This window comes from Oncorhynchus mykiss, chromosome 5, assembly GCF_013265735.2.
Source record: "Oncorhynchus mykiss isolate Arlee chromosome 5, USDA_OmykA_1.1, whole genome shotgun sequence".
In the NCBI taxonomy this organism is placed as follows: Eukaryota; Metazoa; Chordata; class Actinopteri; order Salmoniformes; family Salmonidae; genus Oncorhynchus; species Oncorhynchus mykiss.
This window is the reverse complement of record NC_048569.1, coordinates 69,555,466-69,567,980: the sequence shown is the minus strand read 5'-3', so window position 1 is coordinate 69,567,980 and position 12,515 is coordinate 69,555,466. Positions and strand designations below refer to the sequence as shown.

Below are 12,515 nucleotides of genomic sequence, written 5' to 3'. Positions count from 1 at the left end.
TCAACATCAACTGTTCAGGGGAGACTGCGTGAATCAGACCTTCATGGTCAAATTGCTGCAAAGAAACAACTACTAAAGGACACCAATAATAAGAAGCGACTTGATAGGGTCAAGAAACACGAACAATGGATATTATACTTTTTTGGTTACTTGATTCCTTATGTGTTATTTTACAGTTTTGATGTCTTCACTAATATTATTCTACAATGTAAAAAATTGTTACAATAATGAAAAACCCTTGAATAGGTAGGTGTGTCCAAACTTTTGACTGGTATTGTATGTGAATGGTCTATATAGACAGTATGAACAATATGTGAATAGAAATGGTGTATACACCAGTAGCAGGGTTGGATAGGTTATTTTCTAAATGTAATCCGTTACATTTACTAGTTACCTGTCCAAAATTGTCACGTAACTTTTGGCTTACCCAAACTCAGTAACGCAATCTGATTACATTAAGTTACTTTTAGATTACTTTCCCCTCGAGGGGCATTAGAAGAAGACAAAAATGTATGTTACCAATTGAATGACATCTATTGCAGGATAAATCAATGTTAAAGTTTACATAGCTGGCCATATATGGATGTTACATTTTACTTTATGGGTTGGTTATGTAAATTATATCTTTACATTAAAAAACAGAATTCTTGATCTTCAAGAATAGGACTTGGAAATATGGAAGTAGAGATTAGCCAAATTGTTTTACCTGAGCATAACCCCAAAACTAAGGATTTATTAGCCAGCCCTACTGTGTTGTTTATGATTTTGTTGTCATGGAGTACTGATTGAGCTCATTGAGAGATATAAACTCTGCAAAAAAAGAAACGTCCTCTCACTGTCAACCTGGTTTATTTTCAGCAAACTTAACATGTGACATATTTGTATGAACATAAGTTTCAACAACTGAGACATAAACTGAACATGTTCCACAGACATGTGACTAACAGAAATGGAAAAATGTGTTCCTGAGCAAAGGGGGGGTCAAAATCAAAAATAACAGTCAGTATCTGGTGTGGCCACCAGCTGCATTAAGTACTGCAGTGCATCTCCTCCTCGTGGACTGCACCAGATTTGCCAGTTCTTGCTGTGAGATGTTACCCCACTCTTCCACCAAGGCACCAGCAAGTTCCCGGACATTTCTTGGGGGGAATGGCCCTAGCCCTCACCCTCCGATCCAGCAGGTCCCAGACGTGCTCAATAGGATTGGGATCAGGGCTCTTAGCTGGCCATGGCAGAACATTGACATTCCTGTCTTGCAGGAAATCACGAACAGAACGAGCAGTATGGCTGGTGGCATTGTCATGCTGGAGGGTCATGTCAGGATGTGCCTGCAGGAAGGGTACCACATGAGGGAGGAGTATGTCTTCCCTGTAACACACAGCGTTGAGATTGCCTGCAATGACAACAAGCTCAGTCTGATGATGCTATAACACACCGCCCCAGACCATTACGGACCCTCCACCTCCAAATCAATCCCGCTCCAGAGTACAGGCCTCGGTGGAACGCTCATTCCTTTGATTATAAACGCGAATCCGAGCATCACCCCCAGTGAGACAAAACCACGACTCGTCAGTGAAGAGCACTTTTTGCCAGTCCTGCCTGGTCCAGCGACGGTGGGGTTGTGCCCATATGCGACGTTGTTGCCGGTGATGTCTGGTGAGGACCTGCCTTACAACAGGCCTACAAGCCCTCAGTCCAGCCTATTTCAGCCTGTTCCGGACAGTCTGAGCACTGATGGAGGGATTGTCCTTTCCTGGTGTAACCCGGGCAGTTGTTGTTGCCATCCTGTACCTGTCCCGCAGGTGTGATGTTCGGATGTACCGATCCTGTGCATGTATTGTTACACGTGGTCTGCCACTGCGAGGATGATCAGCTGTCCGTTCTGTCTCCCTGTAGCGCTATCTTAGGCGTTTCACAGTACGGACATTGCAATTTATTGCCCTGGCCACATCTGCAGTACTCATGCCTCCTTGCAGTATGCCTAAGGCACGTTCACGCAGATGAGCAGGGACCCTGGGCATCTTTCTTTTGGTGTTTTTCAGAGTCAGTAGAAAGGCCTCTTTAGTGTCCTATGTTTCCGTAACTGTGACCTTAATTGCCTACCGTCTGTAAACCGTTAGTGTCTTAATGACCGTTCCACAGGTGCATGTTTGTTAATTGTTTATGGTTCATTGAACAAGCATTGGAAACAGTGTTTAAACCTTTTACAATGAAGATCTGTGAAGTTATTTGGATTTTTATTAATTATCTTTGAAAGACAGGGTCCTGAAAAGGGGACGTTTCTTTTTTTGCTGATTAAAAAAAATCCATAGGCCTAATGGACAGACGCATGCTCAAACTTGCACATTCAAAAATGGGTGTAGTAAATACAGATTGCCCATTTTTAATTCTATCAAAAGTGTGTGAGTTTGAGCATGTGTCCATTAGGCCTATGGATTTATTTATTTTTATCGGCATGATTTAGATTGAGCAATAAAAGCCTCACTTTTATTCCAAAGGCTGTGATCCTCACTGTGCAGCTGTTGCTAGAGCGCATTTTTCACTGGCTGTCCACTGGTTTCATAAACAATGATTGATATGCTGCTTAAACTTCTTGAATTCAACCATTATTGGGTTCAAATACACATTTATATTTGAACAGCCATCCAGAACAACCACAATCCTTAGGCGCAAATAGCTTAATGAGATAGCAGCGGTGTGATTCACAACAATGCTCTATGTAGATATCAATAATGAGTGATATTCATATCGTCGTAGACTACACCACTGCTGTCATCCTTACCTCCAAGCATTTATTGAAGTTGGATAATCTTTGGATACCGACAGTGGTCACACTATTGAAAGACATAGCTTGGACTGTAGCCTACAAATCCTATTCCTGCTCTTTTCCCACGATCCATCAAACACATTTGGTGTGTCATCATAGTGGTCTCTGAATTATAGTCTGACTCGCTCAGGTTGAACAAATTTTAAGTTGTGCCTTTTTTCAGTTCTGGTTTGAATGTCGTTGAGAAAACAGAAGTGTCAAAGTTTTTTTGTGCGAACATATTTTCTGAATTTAAAAGGAGTCCTCGAAGTAATCATCTAGTTTTTTTAAAGTATCTGTAATCTGTACAATATTTTTGCTGGTAACGTAACGGATTACATTATTTTTATTTTTTTGTAATCCATTACATATAATCCGTTACGCCACAACCCTGACAAGTAGTTCTATAGGATGAGCCTTTACTAGAGTACAGTATCTTATAAAGTGGGTAAAAACAGTATGTAAACATTATTGGGAGTAGACCAGATCAATCTTTCCAAATCATTGATATCCTTTGTCTGCTATTCTGAACTCCAGGCAGTGCTATTCAGCTCTTTGGCCAATCTTTTTTTGAAAAACAGGTTTTAAATGCTAATTTCTAATGACTTTTGAGAGCTATACAGACACATATTAACTTACAAATAGGCAAATTTACAGGGGGTCCTTGCAGAGGGGCTGTGCCCTGGACACCATATATGAATTGATTGCCCCCACCCATCTATCTTCAGAGTTCGTTCTGTTAGGTGACCTAAACTAGGATATGGTTAACACACCGGCCGTCCTACAATCTAAGCTAGATGGCCTCAATCTCACACAAATTATCAGGGAACAAACCAGGTACAACCCTAAATCTGTAAACATGGGCACCCTCATAGATATTATCCTGACCAACTTGCCCTCAAAATACACCTCTGCTGTTTTCAATCAGGATCTCAGCGATCACTGCCTCATTGCCTGCAGCCGTTATGGGCCCACGATCAAACAACCTCCCCTCATCGCCTGCAAGCACCCCCTAAAACACTTCTGCGAGCAGGCCTTTCTAATTGACCTGGCCCGGGTATCCTGGAAGGATATTGACCTCATCCCGTCAGTAGAGGATGCCTGGTTGTTCTTTTAAAAGTAATTTTCTCACCATCTTAACTAAGCATGCCCCATTCAAAATATGTAGAACTAAGAATAGATATAGCCCTTGGTTCACTCCAGACCTGACTGCCCTCGACCAGCACAAAAACATCCTGTGGCGTACTGCACTAGCATCGAATAGTCCCTGCGATATGCAACTTTTCAGGAAAGTCAGGAACCAATACATACAGTCAGTTAGGAAAGTAAAGGCTAGCTTTTTCAAACAGATTAGCATCCTGTAGCTCTAACTCCAAAATGTTTTGGGGCACTGTAAAGTCCATGGAGAATAAGAGCACTTCCTCCCAGCTGTCCACTGCACTGAGGTTAGGAAACACTGTCACCACCGATAAATCCACGATAATCGAGAATTTCAATAAGCATTTCTCTACGGCTTTCCTCCTGGATACCCCAACCCCGGCCAACAGCTTCGCACCCCCCGCAGCTACTTGCCAAAGCCTCCCCAGCTTCTCCTTCACCCAAATCCAGATTGCTGATGTTCTGAAAGACCTGCAAAATCTGGACCCCTACAAATCAGCTGGGCTAGACAATCTGGACCCTCTCTTTCTAAAATTATTTGCCACCGTTGTTGCAACACCTATTACTAATCTGTTCAACCTCTCTTTCATATCGTCCGAGATTCCTAAAGATTGGAAAGCTGCCACGGTCATCCCACTCTTCAAAGCGGGTAACACTCTAGACCCAAACTGTTACAGACCTACATCCATCCTGCCCTGCCATTCTAAAGTCTTCGAAAGCCAAGTTAACAAACAGATCACCAACCATTTCAAATCCCACCGTACCGTCTCCGCTGTGCAATCCAGTTTCCGAGCTGATCACATGTGCAACTCAGCCACGCTCAAGGTACCAAACGATATCATAACCGTCATCGATAAAAGACAGTACTGTGCAGCCGTCGTCATCGACCTGGCCAAGGCTTTCGACTCTGTAAATCACTGTATTCTTATCGGCAGACTCAACAGCCTTGGTTTCTCAAATGACTGCCTCGCCTGGTTCACCAACTACTGTTTACATCTGACCCTTCTTTGGACATTGTGTTAACAAACCTACAAACAAGCTTCAATGCCATACAACACTCCTTCCGTGGCCTCCAACTGCTCTTAAATGCAAGTAAAACAAAATGCATGCTCTTCAACCGATCTCTGCCTGCACCTGCCCGCCCGACTAGCATCACTACTCTGGACGGTTCTGACTTAGAATATGTGGACAAATACAAATACCTAGGTGTCTAGCTAGACTGTAAACTCTCCTTCCAGACTCACATTAGGCATCTCCAATCCAAAATTAAATCTAGAATCGGCTTCCTATTTCACAACAAAGTCTCCTTCAATAACGCTGCCAAACATACCCTCGTAAAACTGACTATCCTACCAATCCTCGACTTCGGCGATGTCATTTACAAAATAGCCTCCAAAACTCTACCCATCAAACTGGATGCAGTCTATCACAGTGCCATCCGTTTTGTCACCAAAGCCCATATACTACCCACCACTGCAACCTGTATGCTCTCGTTGGCTGGTCCTCGCTACATATTCTTCGCCAAACCCACTGGCTCTAGGTTATCTATAAGTATTTGCTAGGTAAAGCTCTGCCTTATCTCAGCTTACTGGTCACTATAGCAGCACCCACCCGTAGCACACGCTCCAGCAGGTATATCTCACTGGTCATACCCAAAGCCAACACCTCATTTGGCCACATTTCCTTCCAATTCTCTGCTGCCAATGTCTTGAACGAATTGCAAAAATAGCTGAAGTTGATAAAGAATAGCTGAAGCAATCTGAGCAGCTTACCACTCGCTGCAGCTGTACACAGCCCATCTATTAATAGCCCATCCAACTACCTACCTCATCCCCATATTGTTTTTATTTACTTTTTTTGCTCTTTTGCACACCAGTATTTCTTCTTGGACATCATCATCTGCACATCTATCACTTGTGTGAGTTTATATTTTGATTGTATGAAAAGAGACTGGGTTTACGCTACACTTGTATGAACGGACAAACATTGCGTGACTAAGGTCACTTGAGTTCCCTGAACTCCTTTACCGGGCTGGACTCTTTTAGGCCCAAGGTACAGGTCTTTTCTGTAGTAACCAGAGATCATTATTTGTTATATTATTATGTGTGTGTGATTAATTTATGTTGGTAATACCACCCACGCAAAATAATGCAGTTGTTTTGAAGTTATTTCCAATGTTTTAAGGGTTTATGAAAAGTGTATGTCCATCCTGACTTTTACATGAGTTCTTTGTTTTGGTGTAGACTAGAGGTCGACCGATTATGATTTTTCAACGCCGATACCGATGATTGGAGGACAAAAAAAAGCCGATGCCGATTTTTAAAATGTATTTGTAATAATGACAATTACAACAATACTGAATTAACACTTATTTTAACTTAATATAATACATCAATAAAATCTATTTAGCCTCAAATAAATAATGAAACGTGTTCAATTTGGTTTAAATAACGCAAAAACAAAGTGGTGGAGAAGAAAGTAAAAGTGCAATATGTGCCATATAAGAAAGCTAACATTTAAGTTCCTTGCTCAGAACATGAGAACATGTTCCTTTTAACATAAGTCTAAAATATTCCCAGGTAAGACGTTTTAGGTTGTATTATTATAGGACTATTTCTCTCTATACCATTTGTATTTCATATACCTTTGACTATTGGATGTTCTTATAGGCACTTTAGTATTGCCAGTGTAACAGTATAGCTTCTGTACCTCTCCTCACTCCTACCTGGGCTTGAACCAGGAACACAACGACAACAGCCACCCTCGAAGCAGCGTTAACCATGCAGAGCAAGGGGAATAACGACTCCAAGTCTCAGAGCGAGTGACGTTTGAAACGCTATTAGCGCAAACCCGCTAACTAGCTAGCCATTTCACATCACATCGTTACACCAGCCTAATCTCGGAAGTTGATAGGCTTGAAGTCATAAACAGCAGAGCTGCTGGCAAAATGCACGAAAGTGCTGTTTGAATGAATGCTTATGAGCCTGCTGGTGCCTACCATCGCTCAGTCAGACTGCTCTATCAAATCATAGACTTAGTTATAACATAATAACACACAGAAATACCGTTCCGTATTTTATCTAACGGGTGGCATCCATCTGTCTAAATATTCTTGTTACATCGCACAACCTTCAATGTTATGTCATAATTACGTAAAATTCTGGCAAATTAGTTTGCAATGAGCCAGGTGGCCCAAACTGTTGTATATACCCCGACTCTGCGTGCAATGAACGCAAGAGAAGTGACACAATTTCACCTGGTTAATATTGCCTGCTGACCTGGATTTCTTTTAACTAAATATGCAGGTTTAAAAATATATACTTCTGTGTATTGATTTTAAGAAAGGCGTTGATGTTTATGGTTAGGTACACGTTGGAGAAACGACAGTCCTTTTTCGCGAATGCGCACTGCATCGATTATATGCAACGCAGGACACGCTAGATAAACTAGTAATATCATCAACCATGTGTAGTTATAACTAGTGATTATGATTGATTAAGTTTAATGCTAGCTAGCAACTTACCTTGGCTTCTTGCTGAATTCGCGTAACAGGCGGGCTCCTCGTGAGGCAGGTGGTTGGAGTGTTGGACTAGTTAACCGTAAGGTTGCAAGATTGAATCCCTGAGCTGACAAGGTAAAAATCTGTCGTTCTGCCCCTGAACAGGCAGTTAACCCACCGTTCCTAGGTTGTCATTGAAAATAAGAATGTGTTCTTAACTGACTTGCCTAGTTAAATAAAGATTCAATAAAGGTGTAAAAAATGGGGGGGAAAATCTGCAAAATCAGCGTCCAAAATTACACATTTCGGATTGTTATGAAAAGTTGAAATCGGCCCTAATTATTCGGCCATTCCGATTAATCGGTCGACCTCTAGTGTAGACTTGAAGGACCAGACGGGACTCATTCCCTCCCAAACCAAGAGGAGAAATCAATATTTTCTCTGGTACGCACCACCAACCTGGCACCCCTACAAACAATAACCTCAAGTCAAAACCGTTACAATTTGCACACAATATATATATATATTTTTATTGTGTTATTGACTGTATTTCTGTTTATCCCATGCGTAACTCTGTGTTGTTGTGTGTGTCACACTGCTTTGCATTATCTTGGCCAGGTGGCAGTTGTAAATGAGAAGTTGTTCTCAACTGGCCTAACTGGTTAAATAAAGGTGAAATATATATATATATATATATATACATATTTTTTAAAGGGCACTTACACTGATACAGTCCAATCAGTCTAAGGGCCATGACCATTCATACTGTACTGAATAACAGTGTGACTTAATGTGGATATATTTAATTTAAAAAAACATTTTGTACTCTTTCTCTGCTACTGTATGATTAATTTCCTAGCATTTTACTCACTTCCCCTATGTCAGGTTACTGCAGCTCTACATACTGTATGGCTTAAAACTTAACGTCATATTTTCAACTTATAATACAGTTAGTATACTGTAATAATAAACAGCAACATACACAGTTAAAATCTGTTTAAAACCTTTTTTTTAAGGTAGGCTTGAAAGGTCCAACAGAAATGAATCAATCGCCACTCTAAAATGAACTATAATCATGACAGCCTCTCTCCTGCATGAAGTAAACACATACAATTCACCCTCTAGACTTAAGATGCTAGAATTTCATCAGAGATAATATGAACTCTATGAGCTTGGAGAGGCACTTCTCACTGTCTTACCTGTTTGTTGCCTTTCTCTCTCTGCCTGCCTGTCTGTCAGTGGGTATCATCATGCCTGCATCTCTCCTGCATGAAGTTAACACATGCAATAGACCCACTAGACCAGGGATGGGCAGATTTGATGGGGGTGGGGGCAACACAAAAATCTGAACTCATCTGTTTACCCATATCCATACCCACACATGCAGTTAGAGCCAGCCCTAGCCTTTTGGGAGCCCTAAGTGAAATTTTGTTTGGTCTCCATTGAAGGTTGTGGGTCTTCCAGCAAGACACCGACCCCAAACGCACATAAAAAGCACCCTGAAATGATTCAAGAAGAGATGCTGGACTGTTCTGGAGTGGTCAGCGAAGAGTTCAGATCTAAATTACATCCAAAACCTATAGCGAGATCTGAAAACAGCTTTTGGTGGAAGGCCCCCCTTAAACATTGAAGAATTAGAGCAGGTTGCTGCTGAGAAGTGGAACAAATTGGCATTAGAAAGGTGCAGCAAGCTCATTGATGGCTACAAGAGGCATTACTCTGCAGTTATTTTGTCCAAAGGCTTTGCAACCAAGTACTACCTCCGGGGTGCCGGTGTCATTTGTCTTTATTTTCGAAATAAAATTGTAAACTTAAGTTTACAGAAATAATATTGCTTCTAGAATGTTGAAAAACCAATAACAAGGTGTGAAGACCGAAAGTTTTTTTTTAAATTTCAACTTATTTGAGAAGAAATAGGAAATTGTCTTTATCAAGGGTGCCAATAACTCTGTAACTGACTGTATATTTCATGCTGCCTTGTATGATCGTTCTATCTTGTAAGTAGCAGAAAGGCTGTTCCTGCGGCTGAGCTGGATGCTGATAGTCAGGTTTTGACAGCCTTAGACCTTACTAAAGAAACAGACAGTTAGCTCAGTGACTGCAGGTATTCTAATTGTTCCCATCTGATCCTGCGGCTTGCTGGTGACAACAGTATTGCAGTTTGTCATCATTATGGGGTGAAAAGGCACGCTGGAGTGGTAATTAAGAGATGAATCCCCCTTGATGATGCGTGTCATACACTGTGTCAGTGTTACACCAACCCCCTCCCTGTCTCACTCCCGGCCTCATGCCTCCTACACATAGAGTCCACAGGATTTACACCCCCGCTCCAGGACACAGAGTACAGATACCACTTCAATTAGTCCCAAACGGTGGCCGTGCTCAGGGCAGATTGCTCCTTTGTAGCAAGACCATTGTGTGACGGTACGGCCTCCGTGGGTAATGCATTTAGCACGTTCTCACCCCAAGACAATGACGAGAGACGCCCAGGCTTTGTCCCTCGACCCTGGCCGTGTCACCCTACCTCAGAGCCTGTTGAGCACGGAGGTCTGCCTTCTCTTCCTGGCCCATTGGCCACAGTGTGTTAACCTGTGGCAGGGACGGCTCAGCTAGGGCTCAGGGGTAGCTACTGGGCTAATGCCATTGGTTCCACTGGCTCAGGTCGCTATAGAGTCTCTCCCAAGTTGAAAGGTTTAATTGTTCGCTCAGGTTGAGATCAATATTTAATCTTTTCACATAATCCCCTTTATGGTGAAATCATTGGGTTTTTGATTTAGTCAATAATACCGTAGTTTTCTCAACTGCAAAGTTTGCAAGCCACAAGTAAGAACTTTACAACTGTCAAGGCTAAGGTTCTTTCATTGTTCTTTGACAAACAGAGCGATGGTTATTGTCTCTATTACTGTGTTATGGGTCTGCAAGTTAGACTTGTTTGTCTTTAGCTCTCCTCAGGTTTCTTAACATTTCTCACTCTCTTCTCGCAGGATGACGAGGGCCAGACAGCGTTACACTATGGTAAGGAGTTGTCATAAACCAAAAGCTTCCAGATATCAGAGAATGTCATCTAGATTTCTGGGTGAATATGTGTATATAGGCTATGTTTGTGTATGAATGGTTGTATGTCTGTACATGTACTGTAAATTGCATCTCTGTTTATGAGTGTGAACAATTGTATGGTGATGGATGGGAAAGCGTGCACCATCTGCTCTCTTGGCCCTGCATCTGTCTCACTCTCCCTCGCTCTTTCTCATCCCCCTCTCTTCTCCCTCTTTTACTGCTTTTTCTATCTAAGGTGCCTTTCATCCATCAGCGTCTCTTTCATCCCTCCCTCTTTCCATCTGTGTGTGTGTGTGTGTGTATGCTCATGTGCTTGTGTCTAATCTATGGTCTATGTGTGTGTGTCTGTGCGTATGGAGTGGCAGTGTGTAATAATCACCAGGTCTCCCCAAGGAAATCAACAGTGCTCCTCAGACTCGCAATACCCCCTCCCATGGGCGGCCCCCATGTCCTCTGAGCCCTTGGTGTGTGTGTGGGGGGACACCATCTGGCCCCCGGCTGGGCTGGGTGACTACAGGGTGGGGACTGGGCACGTGGCTGGGCTGGGTGACTACCGGGTGGGGACTGGGCACGTGGCTGGGCTGGGTGACTACCGGGTGGGGACTGGGCATGTGGCTGGGCTGGGTGACTACCGGGTGGGGACTGGGCATGTGGCTGGGCTGGGTGACTACCGGGTGGGGACTGGGCATGTGGCTGGGCTGGGTAACTACCGGGTGAGGACTGGGCATGTGGCTGGGCTGGGTGACTACCGGGTGGGGACTGGGCATGTGGCTGGGCTGGGTGACTACCGGGTGGGGACTGGGCATGTGGCTGGGCTGGGTGGGGACTGGGCACGTGGCTGGGCTGGGTGACTACAGGGTGGGGACTGGCACAGTGGCTGGGCTGGGTGACTACCGGGTGGGGACTGGGCATGTGGCTGGGCTGGGTGACTACAGGGTGGGGACTGGGCACGTGGCTGGGCTGGGTGACTACAAGGTGGGGACTGGGCATGTGGCTGGGCTGGGTGACTACAGGGTGGGGACTGGGCACGTGGCTGGGCTGGGTGACTACAGGGTGGGGACTGGGCACGTGGCTGGGCTGGGTGACTACAGGGTGGGGGCATGTGGCTGGGCTGGGTGACTACAGGGTGGGGACTGGGCACGTGGCTGGGCATGGGTGGCTACAGGGTGGGGACTGGGCACGTGGCTGGGCTGGGTGACTACAGGGTGGGGACTGGGCACGTGGCTGGGCTGGGTGACTACAGGGTGGGGACTGGGCACGTGGCTGGGCTTGGTGACTACAGGGTGGGGACTGGGCACGTGGCTGTGCTGGGTGACTACAGGGTGGGGACTGGGCACGTGGCTGGGCTGGGTGACTACAGGGTGGGGGCATGTGGCTGGGCTGGGTGACTACAGGGTGGGGACTGGGCACGTGGCTGGGATGGGTGGCTACAGGGTGGGGACTGGGCACGTGGCTGGGCTGGGTGACTACAGGGTGGGGACTGGGCACGTGGCTGGGCTGGGTGACTACAGGGTGGGGACTGGGCACGTGGCTGGGCTTGGTGACTACAGGGTGGGGACTGGGCACGTGGCTGTGCTGGGTGACTACAGGGTGGGGACTGGGCACGTGGCTGGGCTGGGTGACTACAGGGTGGGGGCATGTGGCTGGGCTGGGTGACTACAGGGTGGGGACTGGGCACGTGGCTGGGCTGGGTGGCTACAGGGTGGGGACTGGGCACGTGGCTGGGCTGGGTGACTACAGGGTGGGGACTGGGCACGTGGCTGGGCTGGGTGACTACAGGGTGGGGACTGGGCACGTGGCTGGGCTTGGTGACTACAGGGTGGGGACTGGGCACGTGGCTGTGCTGGGTGACTACAGGGTGGGGACTGGGCACGTGGCTGGGCTTGGTGACTACAGGGTGGGGACTGGGCACGTGGCTGTGCTGGGTGACAACAGGGTGGGGGCTGGGCACGTGGCTGGGCTGGGTGACTACAGGGTGGGGACTGGGCACGTGGC

The 12,515-nt window shown here is 45.4% G+C and overlaps 1 protein-coding gene across 1 annotated transcript in view; it reads left to right on the top strand.

The window, feature by feature from the left end:
- Nucleotides 1-12,515, top strand: part of LOC110524447 (acyl-CoA-binding domain-containing protein 6) — a 67,273-nt gene that overhangs the window by 51,095 nt on the left and 3,663 nt on the right. Inside the window, exon 8 of the mRNA XM_036978245.1 lies at nt 10,448-10,478. Coding sequence (XP_036834140.1) covers nt 10,448-10,478 — 31 coding nt within the window. The remainder of the gene's footprint in view (nt 1-10,447; nt 10,479-12,515) is intronic.